The sequence below is a fragment of the Gigantopelta aegis genome, chromosome 6 (genome assembly GCF_016097555.1).
Source record: "Gigantopelta aegis isolate Gae_Host chromosome 6, Gae_host_genome, whole genome shotgun sequence".
Taxonomy (NCBI): Eukaryota; Metazoa; Mollusca; class Gastropoda; order Neomphalida; family Peltospiridae; genus Gigantopelta; species Gigantopelta aegis.
In genome coordinates, this window is record NC_054704.1 from 68541435 (window position 1) to 68557112 (window position 15678).

Here is a 15678-nt window from a genome sequence, read left to right on the forward strand (position 1 = left end):
ATGAAGTCAGTTTATTACATGAGGCTAAGATATTCTCATGTTCTGTATTGAAATATAACAATGAAACAAAGTACATGTATGTATATAACAAAAGGAAAGGAGTTTTTAACAAGACACAAAATGCTTAATGACTCCTTATAACACAATAAGGTCATTATGTCATGATAATTAGAACATTTATACATGCACCTCATACCAGCAAACATTTACAGCTTCTTCTCTTTTTTAGTAAATAATTTCAGTTTGACATGACTGTTTTGAAAATAACAAAAATATGTTCCATTTTTTTTAATGCAAATTTAAAAAACACTGGTCAACATATAAAACCCCTTCCCTACCCCCTCTCCAGTAATTTTACCCTTAGCGAAGAACATCAGATCTGCTCATGAAGTTTGAAATTATTATTTTTCATTTCTTTATCCTACATAAATGAGGGGGGGGAAAAGCACACCTGGGACCTGTTTTACGAAATGATCTTAGCACTAAGATCACCTTATGTGCATAGATTCCTTATATGCACTTAAGGTGATCTTAGCGCTAAGATCGCTTCGTAAAAAGGGTACCAGATCTCCAATTAGTAGATACACATTAACAGAAGAATAAACAAAAACACAGGTACAGAGTTTAATAGAATGACACCACTAGAGCACATTGATTAATTAATCATCTGTTATTGGATGTAAAACATTTATTAATTCTGAAATTTAATCATCAGACGAAACCTGCTACATTTTTTCCATTAGTAGCAATGGACTTTCAATGCACTTTCCCATAGACAGGACAGCACAAACCATAACCTGGTTGGGACAGAGAAAACAATCCTAATCAGAGAATAGGTTCACCGAGGGGATTTGATCCTTCAACACATGCACGTCGCACAAGTGCTCTACTGACTGAGCTAGATCCCACCCTTTCCAAAATCCAGGGCTTCTACATTATAGTAGCCCCACTCCCATGGCTAGTGATATTCAGTGTTGGGCTAGTAAATAACTACTATAACTAGCCTGATGGCTAGTGGAAAAAGCCCTTGTCAAATGCTGCATTTAAGACTGATTTTGTAAATATGAATATCCGGCCTGCCCCCTCTTACCACCCACAATCTAAGGGGTTTTAAGCTCTATCTCCCTCTTTAATCATGGCTAGTAAAAAAAAAAAAAATCACTGATCCCATGGCTAGTGAATTTTTTTAATTTTTTTAGAAGCCCTGCAAAATCTGATGCCATTATGCTAATTAGTACTGAAAACAGGACGCTGAAAGCTCTTTAAAAGGGATGGAACAGTGGATATGCTGACAGGCCTTGGTGCATGGTTTCGTCGTTTCGTCGTTTCGCCATCGAACTTAAGGCTGGTAGGTACTGGGTTCGCAGCCCAGTACTGGTTCCCACCCAGAGTGAGTTTTAATGACTCAGTGGGCAAGTGTAACACCACTACAAGCTCTGTTTTTCTCACTAACCACTAACAATTAACCCACTGTCCTGGACAGACAGCCCAGACAGCTGAGGTGTGTGCCAAGGACAGTGTTCTTGAACCTTAATTGAATATAAGCAGGAAAATAAGTTGAAATTTAAGGATATGCTGTGATCTGAAGCATTTAATCATAAAAGCTCTCATACAACCATGGGACATTTTTAATTCACCACTTTTATCATTTAAATACTAAGGTGGACAAAAATGTCCTAATATTTATTGATTCTTAAGATTGGCACAACAGTGTGCATGGTACTGGGTTCTGTAGGTATTTAATAAAAACACACCCTACGGAACTGGGATGTTTGGACATTCACGCTTTTTTAAATGATCCCAAACATATGAAATCACTCCTGGCCTCCAGAGACCGAACCCAGGGTGTACATGCTCGAAGCCTTAGTGGTATAGGAGCATGGAAAAGTCTTCACTCACTCACACCCCCCCCCCCCCCCCCCCCAAATGGGGTGGAACGTAGCCCAGTGGTAAGGCTCTTGCTCGATGTGTGGTCGATGTGGGATTGAACCCCATTGGTGGGCCCCTTGGGACTATTCCTCGTTCCAGCGAATACACCACAACCGGTATATCAAAGGTTGTGGTATGTACTACCCTGTCTGTGGGATGGTGCATATAAAAGACACCTTGCTGCTAATAAAAAAAAGTAGCCCATGATGTGGCAACAGCAAGTTTCCTCACTCAATATATGTGTGGTCCTTAACCATATGTCTGACGCCATATAACCATAAATAAAATGTGCTGAGTGTGTCGTTAAATAAAACTGTTCTTTCTTTCCTTCCCAAACAAGATGTAAACATTTTGTGTTGGGAGATTTCTGATGATTTCACAGACAAAAATACACTTAGAAACAATTTGTATGTGAACAGATGTGAATAAAAGAAAAGTAAATAATAATATTTTAATCAAGAAACTAAATGTTATCAAAAAATACCCTTTCAATGCTGTACTTTATCACATATGGTTTTAGCAAACCAAAACATCAGGCGATAGGTACAACATATATAAACAAAACATCTTTCATTCAAGTACCGACTCACGACTATCACACACAGCTGATAAATTCTTTCATTAATAAACATATACTAGTATATTATCCACAACATACAAAATAGTTTGTCAATGGTCACCATCCTTAACAGCCTGAGTCAGCACGGAGCAACAATCCCTTGATTGTTATCAGCTAACCACATCACACAAGCACCACTTGAATAACATTAACTACTACTAATTTCAATCAGCCTTGTAGCCCTTGGAAGATGCAGGTCACCCTGATGCACACACACATAATGAAATGTGCATGTAATGAAATACACATGTAATGAAATATATATATGTAAAGAAATATACATGTATTTATAAACATGTACATGTATATTATAATACATACATGAGCACTTGGCTAAGCAAGACATGAAATTGACAAAACAGCCCAATGGCAGTGAAGGCAGGCAGATTATGAAATGTGATCTGGCGCACAAAGAAATGGGTTTCTGTGAGAACTCCACTTGTTAACTACTTGAGTTGGCCACCATTTCCTGGTCACCAGCGACCTACCACGTCACTGACACACCCTTCAAAAGCCTTCCAAGTCACCAGCCTAATGAATCATTCAGACACACATACATGCGATATTTCTTTATTTTCACTCAATTTCTTTTTTAAATACAGTAAATAAAGGATTTGATACAACTGTCTTACCTTTTACAAAATGTTTAGATTAGTATACTGAAATTTTAATTAACAAGTGATTGAGCTACTCTGGTATTCTCCAAATTCGCCAATTGTGAATTTTATTTGTAAAAATAATTTGCAAATTTTATTTTAATTTAGTAAAATAATTTGATGCAATAATTGATATTTTAAAAGAAAATTACTGGGTCTCAGCAATGTTTCAAGTTTAGTAGATAATTTGATGGAATTTTGCACTCATTCACAAGTGATATTTATTAACTTTCAAATGTATTAAGCGTTATATATTATATATTTAGAGGATAGCTATGTTGTATTTGACCATTTGCAGACCGTAATGCTGGTTTTACAGTCACAAATGGAGTTTTACCGGCAACATGGAGACAGTAAAATGGATCTTTATGACTGTAAAACCAGCATTAACGTCCACAAATACAACATAGTTATTCTCATTCTAATTCAATAAATGCAGTTTCTTCTTAAAAAAATTTTAAATAATAATTTTTCGGACTGAACACAGCATTAACAAAAACCTGGTCACTACTATCATCCCAAATAGTAAAATGCTAGCCTGATGTGCGATTGGTCTAGGATCGAGATTCCCACCATTGGGCCCTCTGAGCTATTTCTCGTTCCAGCCAGTGCTCCACAACTGATATATCAAAGGGTGTGGTATGTACTATCCTGTCTGTGGGATGCTGCGTATAACGGATTCCTTGCTGCTAATTTGAAAGAATTTACCTAGAAAATTAAAAGCTTCTAACACACAATAAATTATCACAGGACATGGTACGTAGCCCAGTGGTAAAGCATTTGCCTGATGCGCGGTCGGCATAGGATCGATCTCTGTTGGTGGGCCCATTGGCATATTTCTCGTTCAATGCACAATGACTGGTATATCAAAGGCAGTGGTATGTGCTACCAAAACTTGTGTCAGGTAACCAGGTAGTATGCTTGCTCTTATTTATTTGGGCAATACAAGAATCCTGACACTTGTTTTGTAAAATCAGTACGACACATGGGCAGGGTGTATCTCAGTCAGAAGTGATTGATTGAGGTGTCTTAGTATCGAACAACCTTTATGACACCATCCCAACCAATGCACCATGCATAACTGGTATATCAAAGGCTGTGGTATGTGGTGTGTGCTGTCCTACCTTTGGGATGGTGCATATAAAAAATCCCTTGCTACTAATAAAACAATATAGCAGGTTTACTTATCTAAGACTATACGTCTGAATTACTCAATGTTTGGCATCCAATAGCCGATGATTCATAAGTTAATATGCTCTAGTGGTGTGATTAACTTTAACTCTGGACAGGTCTCGGAGATTGGACTGGTTTACAAAGTAATTTCATTTCAACTTATTTCTGTGCTTATATCCAATTAAGGTTCAAGCACGCTGTCCTGGGCACACACCTCAGCTATCTGGGCTGTCTGTCCAGGACAGTTGGTTAGTGGTTAGTGAGAGAGAAGAGGGTGTAGTGGCCTTACACCTACCCACTGAGCCCTTAAGAACTCGCTCTGGGTGGGAGCTGGTGCCGGGCTGCGAACCCTGTAGTCCCGATAGCTCAACCACTGCGCCACCGAGGCCGGTTCCCAGTAATTACACGTAATTAACATTGATTAAACACATGTTGTTTCAGACACAGTCTGCTGTGTCACACATTGGAGTTAACGAGAACGTCTTCATTTGTACACTGTCAAAATAATTAGGTTCAACGTGTACTGCCGGTGTCTTCACTCCAGTATGTAAACTTAGCAATCTGTTAATACCATTCACATGTTAGTAATTTACACATCAAACATGGCTTTGATGATACGGCTTCTCACAGGAGGTGCACTATACGAACACATGGGTTATTATGTTTTGACATTCAAGTTTCTGTCTTACATGTACATAAGTGCATATATCAAAAGTAATCACTTGTTTGTCATTAAGTCTGTCTGCGCCAAAATGGAGTCAAAGAATTGGCATATAACTCTATAATGAATAATGTTAAAATTCATATGAAAACTTAGTAATACACAGTAACACAGGGAACATTTTGTCTTCAAAATCTTGATTATGATATTTCTAGAGTGAACTGAAAATTGATTAGGAAGGAAGGAAGGAAATGTTTTATTTAATGATACATTAAACACATTTTATTTACGGTTATATGGCGTCAGACATATGGTTAAGGACCACAAAGATACTGAGAAAGGAAACCCACTATTGCCACTTCATGGACTACTCTTTTCAATTAGCAGCAAGAGATCTTTTATATGCACCATCCCACAGACAGGATGACAACAGTTTCATAAAATCAGTATGACTCACATGCATGTGGAATAATTTCTTTATTATTCATGTTATTTTTTTTATAATGAATAACACGTATGTAGGAGATAACGAACTGACATCATTTAAAGAAATTACTTCATTTTGGTAAGCGAACTCATCTTCCTAAGTCTTTGCTCTCTGGTTAACATGACTCAGTATTTAGTTAGAAGCTAGACTACAGTTAATTATAAAACTTCAACCAAGCCTTTGGCATCATAACAGGGTGGGAAGTAACCCAGTAGTAAAGCGCTAGTCTGATGTGTGGTCTGTCTAGGATTGATCCTCGTCAGTGGGTTATTTCTCGTTCCAGCCAGTGCACCATGACTGGTATATCAAAGGCCATGGTATGTGCTATCCTGTCTGTGGGATGGTGCATATAAAAGATCCCTTGCAACTAATGAAAAAATGTAGCTGGTTTCCTCTTTAAGTCTATGTGCCAAAATTACTAGATGTTTGGCATCCAATAGCCCATGATTAATAAATAAATGTGCTCTAGTGGTGTCATTAAACAAAACAAACTTCTTCTTTTTCTTCTGGCATCATAAATGCCCACCTACATGTGTGTTTTCAACCTAGTCACCTGGAAAGGTCAATGTCATTATCAACTAATCAAATGTGCCGTAGCTTCTGTGATGGCACAGCATACTGTTATTACATGAGTGCTTCGTATGGTTTTTATTAACTCAGGTTATGTTGAACCATGTGAATATTAAAACATCTTAAACCCATAGTTGCCAGGGCTAGCTCTACCACTCCGCCAAATTCACCAATTGTGTAGTTTATTTTAATTTGGTGGGGGAAAAAATTGTGTAATAATTGATATTTTGTTGCAAAATAGTAATAGATTTTGCATTTTTGTACATAATTTGGCAACATTTTCTGTTGACTCAGAGCTAGCCCTAGTTGTAAACATTTTAAAAAAATAAAAACAATTCTGTAGAAATATAAGTTTCTTTACAAATTCCATCAAATTCCATTGGTTAAATTTGTTTTAATACAAGGATGAGGGAAACTAATAGAACAGCCTGGGTAAAGATCAGGTGTAATTCTGCCTTTAGTCTTTGTATACTGCAATATCGATTATTCCAGGTGAAACTGCATACTTCGACTATTCCAGTAGCTTGTTTTCACCCCTGTATTAGAAAGAACTTTAATATATACAATTTGATGATAATTTAGTAAGGAATATTTTTTTTTGAATTCCATGTTTTTTGCAAGAAATGTGTTGGTATGGGTTTGAAATTTAATAATATATTTTTATAAGAGTTTTAACATTATACATTATAAAGTTACATGTATACCGGTATGCCATTGTTTCATTAGTTCCCTTTCACAATTGACAGACTATAGTACACAGACACATAATACAAAACAATTTTACACACTAAAATCACCTATGGGGTGGACGTTGCCCAGTGGTAAACTGCACGCCTGATGTGCGGTCGGTCTAGGATCGATCCCCGTCGGTGGGGCCATTGAGCTATTTCTCGTTCCAGCTAGTGCACCAAGACTGGTACATCAAAGGCCGTGGTATGTGTCATCCTGTCTGTGGGATGGTGCATATAAAAGATCCCTTACTACTAACGAAAAAAATGTAGCAGGTTTCTTCTCTGACTGTGTCAAAATGACCACATGTTTGACATCCAATAGCCAATGATTAATAAATCAATGTGCTCTATATAGTGATGTCGTTAAACAAAAGAAACTTTAACTTTTCTTTAAAATCACCGATGTGACTATGGTAGCTTATTCATTCTGGAAAGTGGTAGCAAACAGTTTCACCACTGCTAGCTTTCATCGGCACTGAGAACTTTAATATATGGCTAACACATACATGTAAAAATACCAAAAGGACCATTTGTTTAATGGCACTTACATGTACGGTAATTACATTGTTTAATCAACGGCTACCAGGTGTGTACTTTCCCACAGGCTGGACACCATACACTGTGCATTACAAATGTCCAGCACTGGTTGCAAAAAAGAAATTACCTAATGGGTCCATGCAGCAAGAAAAAGGAAATGTTTTATTTAATGATGTACTCAACACCTTTTATTTACGGTTATATGGCATTGGACATATGATTAAGGACAGTTATAGAGAGAGGAAACCCGCTGTCACCACTTCGTGGGCTACTCTTTTTTCGATTAGCAACAAGGGATCTTTTATATGCACCATCCAACAGACAGGATAGTACATACCACGGCCTTTGTTATACCAGTCGTGGACCATTGGTTGGAATGAGAAATAGCCTAATGGACCCACCAACAGGAATCAATGCTAGATTGATCACGCATCAGGCGAGTGCTATACCACTGGGCTACGTCCTGCCCCCTTCTATACTTGACCACCTATAAATTATTCTTGTATCCACAGCATTAAACCATGTGTGTAAATAAAGAAAGTTCAGGCTCCTAACCAGTGTCAAGTGTGTGTGTGTGTGTGTGTGTGTGTGTGTGTGTGTGTGTGTGTGTGTGTGTGTGTGCAGGGGAGGAAGGGTGACTGAAACAGACTAACTTGTATGGCAATTGTAGCCCAACAAGATGAGCACCAAAGGTTTAAAGCCTGTGATTGGGGGGGGGGGGGGGGGGGGGTATGGGAGTTATTCTCCAGAAAACTTTGGAATAGTGACCCATCTTTATAGTGCTATACCTTGGCATGTTTTGAGCTGTTTAAATTTTTTTTTTTCTTTATCATACTTTTAAGTTTCGTTAATCTCATTTATTTGACCCAGCCCATGAAACAGGCTGCAGATAGCGTAACCTTTTACTAATGTAACTGGGTTATAACTAAATTTTCAAACTAAACTGTGTGTGACTGCCTGTGTATACTGTTACACATGTGTTTTAGATCTGACAATGTTTTGATTAATACAGATACATTACTGATAAACAATTTATTTCACTACACAGTCAGGAGGAATCTGACACAACTCAAGTGAACTGCACTCAGTAGGTATTTATATTATGTCAGTAACTTGCTTGGACATATTACATGTAGATGTCACCATTATGTTATCACTAAATTTTCAAACTATACTGACACACAATGAAAACGCAAAAACAACTTTTCATTGCAAATAACGACAAACTATTAATGAATTGATGGATAATGTAATATGACATTAATGACTGGTACATTCACATGGAAACATGGCCAGTTATCATCAGTAATCGAGTTACATTCCTAATTGAAAAGTTCAACCCCCCCATATCAAGGTCAGTATCTGGTGTGTCCACCATTGGCCCGTGAGCATGCATGAAGGCGATGGGGAAAGGATTGGCACAAACATCTCAAATAAGCAACAGGAATGTTCCTCCACTCCTCCTGCAATGCCTGTGCAAGCTCAGCGGCGTTACGCGTTGGTGGCTGGCGGTGACGTACACGACGTCCTAACTCATCCCACATGTATTCAATTGGGTTCAAATCCGGAGAAACGGCAGGCCAGTTCATAACGGTGATACTGGCTTGTTGCAGGAATGCCTGGGTTATTCTTACAGTATGTGGATGGGCATTGCCTTGTTGAAACAGAAGGGGACCTCCTGGTCTTCGGTGACGGCACAAAAGTGGCTGGAGAACTGGTCTTAGAATAACGTCAACATAATGCTGGGCTGTAAGGGCATCGTGGACAGTGACGAGTTCACTCCTGAAATCACATTTGACTGTCCCCTCATACCATCAGACAACAGCCGGCAAACCGATCACGTTTCCTCACACATCCGGGACTCATCTGAGAAAACAATGCTCCAGTAAAAGCCTGGTGGATGATTACCATTCTGGAGAGCAAACTGTAGTCTTGCAGCACAATGTCGCTGTGTCATGATGTTACTGTTGTACAGGCGTCTGCATTGAGTCCAGCACAGGTGGTGTCGAATCTGCCGATCTTGGCGTGGGGTCGTAACGGGACATTGACCAGGTTGAGGTCGATCACAGACACTCCCAGTCTGTTGATGACGTTCAACAAGTCATCCAATAGTTGATGGATGGACTCTGAAGGTCCTAGCAACTTGGCTTTGTGAAGTCCCTTCTTGAACCATGCCCAACGCTCACTCCCTTTGTTCTCTGAGTTGTGGCATTCTTAATGTGACGAGGAATATGTCACCGTTACGTGACTTTTATGTGTCCATATACTGGCATTTCACGTGCATTGCATGCAGCATGATTGAGCATGTAGTGAACGCATTTCACACCATTTTGTGTTTCTGCTGCTGTATGTGTAACGAGAACAAAACCAGGATTAAAACCCAGACATAAGTACCAATCAATGGCTTCCTCTCATAAATTGTTATTTTAAGTCCAATAAATATATTTTTCATTAATCACAACAAAATATTGAAAAATATCTGTTTTGCATTTTCATTGAGTGTCAGTATATTTAAATTGAATTGTACACAGTAGGCCTATACGTGTATATTATGTTAGGAACTTACATGGATATATATTAGATGCCATGACAGATTATTACTATTCTTAACAACTTTGTCTTTACGCGACACCTGATCTTTTATATGGATATTCAGCATTATTTTCCTCCTTGAAGTGGAAGTTTAAGATATCTTCTTTTTTTTGCCATCCAAAAACATACAAGAGTAAAGAATCTATGGCATCTATAGATGTGCTTTTAAGTATGGCACTGGCATTAACTGGCTGGCAGCCTTGGTGTTATGTACGAATGAGCTGCACGGGATTGATGGTTAGTACAGAGTACACCATCCCAATACTCCCTTCTACTCTACAGGTTCTGTGTTATCAGATCCAAGTTCTGCGTGTACATGTACTAAACCTAGTTTTCGCTCTGCTGTCAGCATTCTTCAACACAATTTATATACATGTATGTACGGATTACTGTAAATATTTGGCAACTAAGTTTGTTGTTTCACAGTAAAATATGTTGCTTAAAGGTAGATGAATTTTGTATGTGAAAGTTCGTCATGGGTCTGACTAAAATGGAAGAATAAAATCTTCAAAACTGTTTTAGAATGACACCAGCCTAAAGAAAATAAACAGCTTGATGTAACCTAGCTGATATGCTCAAAAATTACTCTATATTTTTTTTACAAGATTTTTTTATATTATTATTATTATTCACCATTCCCTGTTACAAAGACCTACCCCCTGTCAACAAGACCAAGAGTTCAAGATAAAAGCCAGGAAGAGCCTTCTGAAGATACAACTACATTTAAACATGTAAAAAATAAAAAAAAATGGTTGGGGGGGGGGGGGGGGGGGGTCAACACCAAAAATTAAGAATAAGGGAAAGGGTTTTTTTCTTTTTTTCCTTTAGCATTCATTCATTCCTGATTAATTTTTTGATACGCTCATACAAACTGTTACTCAGATCATTCCTAATCTTATACTTCTGTGATCTCCTGTCACTAATCTTCAACAAGGAATTGTATGTACGTAAAAGTGCCAGTAATACATGAATGACCTGTTGGGAACAAAGTCAAGAATTTATTTAATACATGTATATAAAATGCAAAATACCTGATTATGAACTCTCTCCCAACCACCATCCCCCCCCCCCCCCCCCCAATTTTTTTTTTTTTTTTTTTTTTAAATTACTTTGTTTTTGGTGTTAACATGTATTGAGATAAACATCTGTACATGTAAAAATGTAGGTGCAACCATAAACCACATTTCACTGATCTAGATCAAGATTACAGTTTGTGAGAAATGGAGCTAAATGCAAAAAAAAAAAAAAAAAAAAATATGTTCATAAAATTTGACACAGAGTCAGACTCAACAGGAAATGCAACACCTATATATATCTTGCCTTCTGACTTTGCCGAGTAAAAAATATTACCTCATCTCCTTTCTTTGAGGCATTTTGTCTTCCTGTTTTTCATGTAATATACATACAAAGCTGAAATACTGATTGACTGACTAATCATGTATTAAAGTGATGGATTGCGTTATAGAAAAAAAATAACTGATTTTTTTTTTTTTAAGATGACTCAAAGTGTACCAATAACAACTAGTTTAGTAGTTATACAAAACATGTTAAAAATACTGACTGACTTGTCAAGAAAATCTGTGTTACCAGTCATACTTCTGAAATAGTTACAAACGTACAGATCTGTGTTTGGCAGTATACCAGGTAACAGCAGAAAAAACCCCTATATACAATGTACATCTAACAAAACTAAATTTATTTGATGACAAGAGGTAATCAACTTTATCTTCATGCATTCTGAACATGCAAAAAGATTTACCAAAAAAAACCCAGGCCTGCATAATTTGTCTGATTAAATTAAAACTTCAATGGATTTCCATTAACTTTTTTAACTGACCTTTACACAAAAGATTCAATTAGAGTTAGATCAAGTAACATGTATACATGATCATGTGCCATAGCACTTTCTCGGTTTAACCCCACAGTGTTAGTAATTAAAGTAATTATAATCCTGAAGAAAAAAAAAAAGGAATATTAATTCAGTGCTCAAGATTAAAAATCTTCAGCAGTATCCCAGTTGGATACTAACATTTGAAAATCTGGTATCTCACCTGAGAATTTAGTATCCCACTTAAATGAGTTGGGGGAGATATTGTTATGGCATAGCATTAGACTGGGTATGAACTCAAAAATGCTGTTACTTAACTTCACCAGTAAATGATGACTTTCATTGTTTCAGCAAAAAATTAAAACGCAGGATTAAAAAAAAACAACATTATATGGTATCCTGGTGGGATACTGGGTTATTGAAGTCTGGTATCCAAAATTAAATTCTGGGATCCCCAGGATATCGGGATACCGTTAATCCTGAACACTGTAATTTGGTTTAATAAAAAAAAAAAAAAAAATGTTTTATTTAACGATGCACTCAACACATTTTATTTACAGTTATATGGCGTCAGACATATGGTCAAGGACCACACAGATTTTGAGAAGAAACCCGCTGTCTCCACTACATGGACTACTCTTTCCGATTAGCAGCAATGGATCTTTTATTTGCCACAGGCAGGATAGCCTCAACTGGGATCCGAATCCAGTACCTACGAGCCTGTAGACCGATGGCCTAACCACGACGCCACCGAGGCTTGGTTTAATAACACCTCAGCAGAGTTTTAAAAATGCCTATATACATATACATGAATATTAATTACTCTGGAAGCATACATGTATACATGTATGTTAATTTAATACAAACTTTCATAAAATTATAAAATAAATAAATAAATAAATTTCTGTTACATTCATTACGCAAACCTATATGAGAACGGCTTTGCTGATTCACAGTTTACGGATGATTTTTTTAGTATTCCATATTCCATTGAACGTAAAGGATATAACAGACAATCCTTAATAATAAAATAATAATAATAATAATAATAATGATGATGATAATTGATGATGATGATGATGATGATGATGATGATGATGATGATTAATAATAATATAATAATAATAATAATAATAATAATAATAATAATAATAATAATAATAATGAAAATAATTATTATTATTTAATAATAATAATAATACATGTAATGATAAAATATTAACATTTATTATATAAATTACATTTGTATGTTCATGTACATGTAGAAACAAAACTGGTTTTTCATACATTATCTTCCACTGGCCATTTCGACTGTTTAAATAAATTTTATACAGTTTTGACCAAGTAATAATAAATTGGTGGTTTTATACAATGACTGTTATGACCAATAATCTATTTATATGCAGTACACACCTGTAATCTTAAATTGAATTACGTCCCTTCTACATTTTTCAAAAAGCATACATGTATATTATGACAAAGAAAGTAAAGCAGTGAGGGGAGACATGCATGAAATAGCAGCAAGAGATTTATATTTGCATCTTTTATAACCCCCCCTCCCTTCATACACAACAGAAGATGACAGCAACATTAATATTGAAATTAGTTTTTTCAACGGGGGGTGGGGGGTGGAATGGTAGGGAATAGATTATTTTTAGACTTGAGGGCAGGATGCAGCCCAGTGGTAAAATGTTTGCTTGATGCGTGATCAGTCAGGACTGACCCCCATCAGTGGGCCCATTGTGCTATTTCTCGTTTAGCCAGTGCATCACAACTGCTATATGAAAGGCGAATTGATCACAGAAGTCACGAGTCCCTTTTTTTTATTGTTATAATTTTTTTACAGTCCCAGTAAAGAAATGCATGAGGTCGGTGTGGGGTCGGAACAGTCCTTTGGGCAAACACTGCATGGTATGTGCTATCCTGCAGGGCTCATTCTGGAACACTTATTTTATATAGCCAATTTTCAAATACATAACACTGTATTTCCTTAAATTTAACTTATACTATATAGTTATTAGCCAAAGACTACATGTTGATGTAGCCACTTTGTTTAAAAATTAGTAAATTTTTGACAATGTGGCAATGGACAGGGTTTAGTCCTGATTCTGTCTGTGAGATGGTGCATGCATATATATATATATATATATATATATATATATATATATATATAAAAGATTCCTTGCTACTAATGGAAACATTTTTAGTGTGTCTTCTCTCTAAGACTATAGGCCTATATATGTCAAAATTATCAAATGATTGACATCCAGTAACCGATAATCAATAAATCAATGTGCTCTAGTGGTGTTGTTAAACAAAACAAACTTCAAACAAACTTTTCAAAACCCACACCCACTTGCAAGGCCTATTTTGGTTTTATGAGACAGCACAGAGCATGGTCATGTGGGACTGATTGATACTGGGGAGAGGGAAAAAACACAAAAAACCATTGGGTCCACTTACAACTGTTCTAGAACTGATCACATTGAGTAGGGAGAGAGACGAAATTTTTAAAATTATTTAATGCCAGGTCATAGGATTTTACGTGCACATTCAGAACAATCTGTTGTAGTGCATGCCATTTAATGCCTGGTTGGTCTGCTGCATATATATAGTTGAAATAAAATTTAATTTTGTGGGTGGTTGGAGATATAAAACAAACTACCTCGCACGTTAAAATTTCAATTTTGGAATATTTACCCTTGAAAGAATTAAAATTCTTCTAAGACCTATCCAGGGCTGGTTCTGGGTGAACAAAATATTTCACCAAGTTGTCTACTAAACTTCAAAACCCAAGTTATTTTATAACAAAATATCAATTATTTCATGAAATTATTTCACCAAATTAAAATAAAATTTGCAAATTTGGCGATAGCCAGAGCTGAGAGCAAGCCCTGCTATGACAACTCAGGTATGCCAGTAGAAATCCGAGGTGGAGCGAAAATTATTATTATTATTTTTTTTTTTTAATTTACTCTCTTCTCCCCTCCCCATTAAACCCCACCATTAGAGATTGTGGATCCCACGACTTAAGATATTATTCCTAAGGGCCTGGATTTTACATCATCCATTCTAATCCCAGTCATTTCAATGGTGGGGGATCATTAACCCATTAATCTCCTGTTGCTTCTTTTTTTATCTTCTGTTGAGCTTTATCATCAAGGCAGTTAATTAATTAATAAATGAAATTAATTCCATAATTATAGGAACCTATAGATAGATCTATAAAATAAAAATAAACTTTATGAGACAAATACTTGAATGCAAAAAAAAACGAAAAAAACAAAAGAAAAAAAAAACAAAACAAAACAAAAACATACTTACCACATACAATGTATATCCAACTAAGAATACTGTGGATAACACATAATTTTGACATCTTTAACATGTTCAGTTTAGCAATCTCAAGGTAGGCCTACCCTACACTGCCACAGACTTAATGACACGTTATTTGGAGATTCATGATACGATCTATGAAATATTAGTGAAAATGGCACTTAGACACTTATATCCATAACTGTGTGTCATGTAGCTGCTCAAATGAAGATTCTCGCCGTTGTTGATAACGTTATTCCGAACGATCAGTTCGTGCATTAGCGACCTACCCTACTAATGACACAACTTCTCAACTAAGTGCTGTGGGAAGTTCCAACAGAGGCCAAAACGTTAATGAACTGGCCAGTCTCCCTTGTGAGGACATCATTACTTGTTAAATATTCCATTACATCAGAATTATAATAATGGCATCTGCACTTGTATCGTTTATTGTGCACATTGAAAGTTGATCATATTAAATCTGTGCATAATAACAACAGTTTACAGCAACAGTAGCAAACAATATACTAAGGGATTCCACGAATGGAGGGAGAAAGTTTGAAACATTGAACAGCTAAAG

The 15678-nt window shown here is 36.5% G+C and overlaps 1 protein-coding gene across 1 annotated transcript in view; it reads right to left on the minus strand.

Moving 5' to 3' along the window:
* Nucleotides 1-15394, minus strand: part of LOC121376104 (vascular endothelial growth factor receptor kdr-like) — a 69872-nt gene extending 54478 nt beyond the window's left edge. Inside the window, exon 1 of the mRNA XM_041503898.1 lies at nucleotides 15108-15394. Coding sequence (XP_041359832.1) covers nucleotides 15108-15171 — 64 coding nt within the window. The 5' untranslated portion in view covers nucleotides 15172-15394. The remainder of the gene's footprint in view (nucleotides 1-15107) is intronic.
* Nucleotides 15395-15678: the final 284 nt, after the last annotated feature.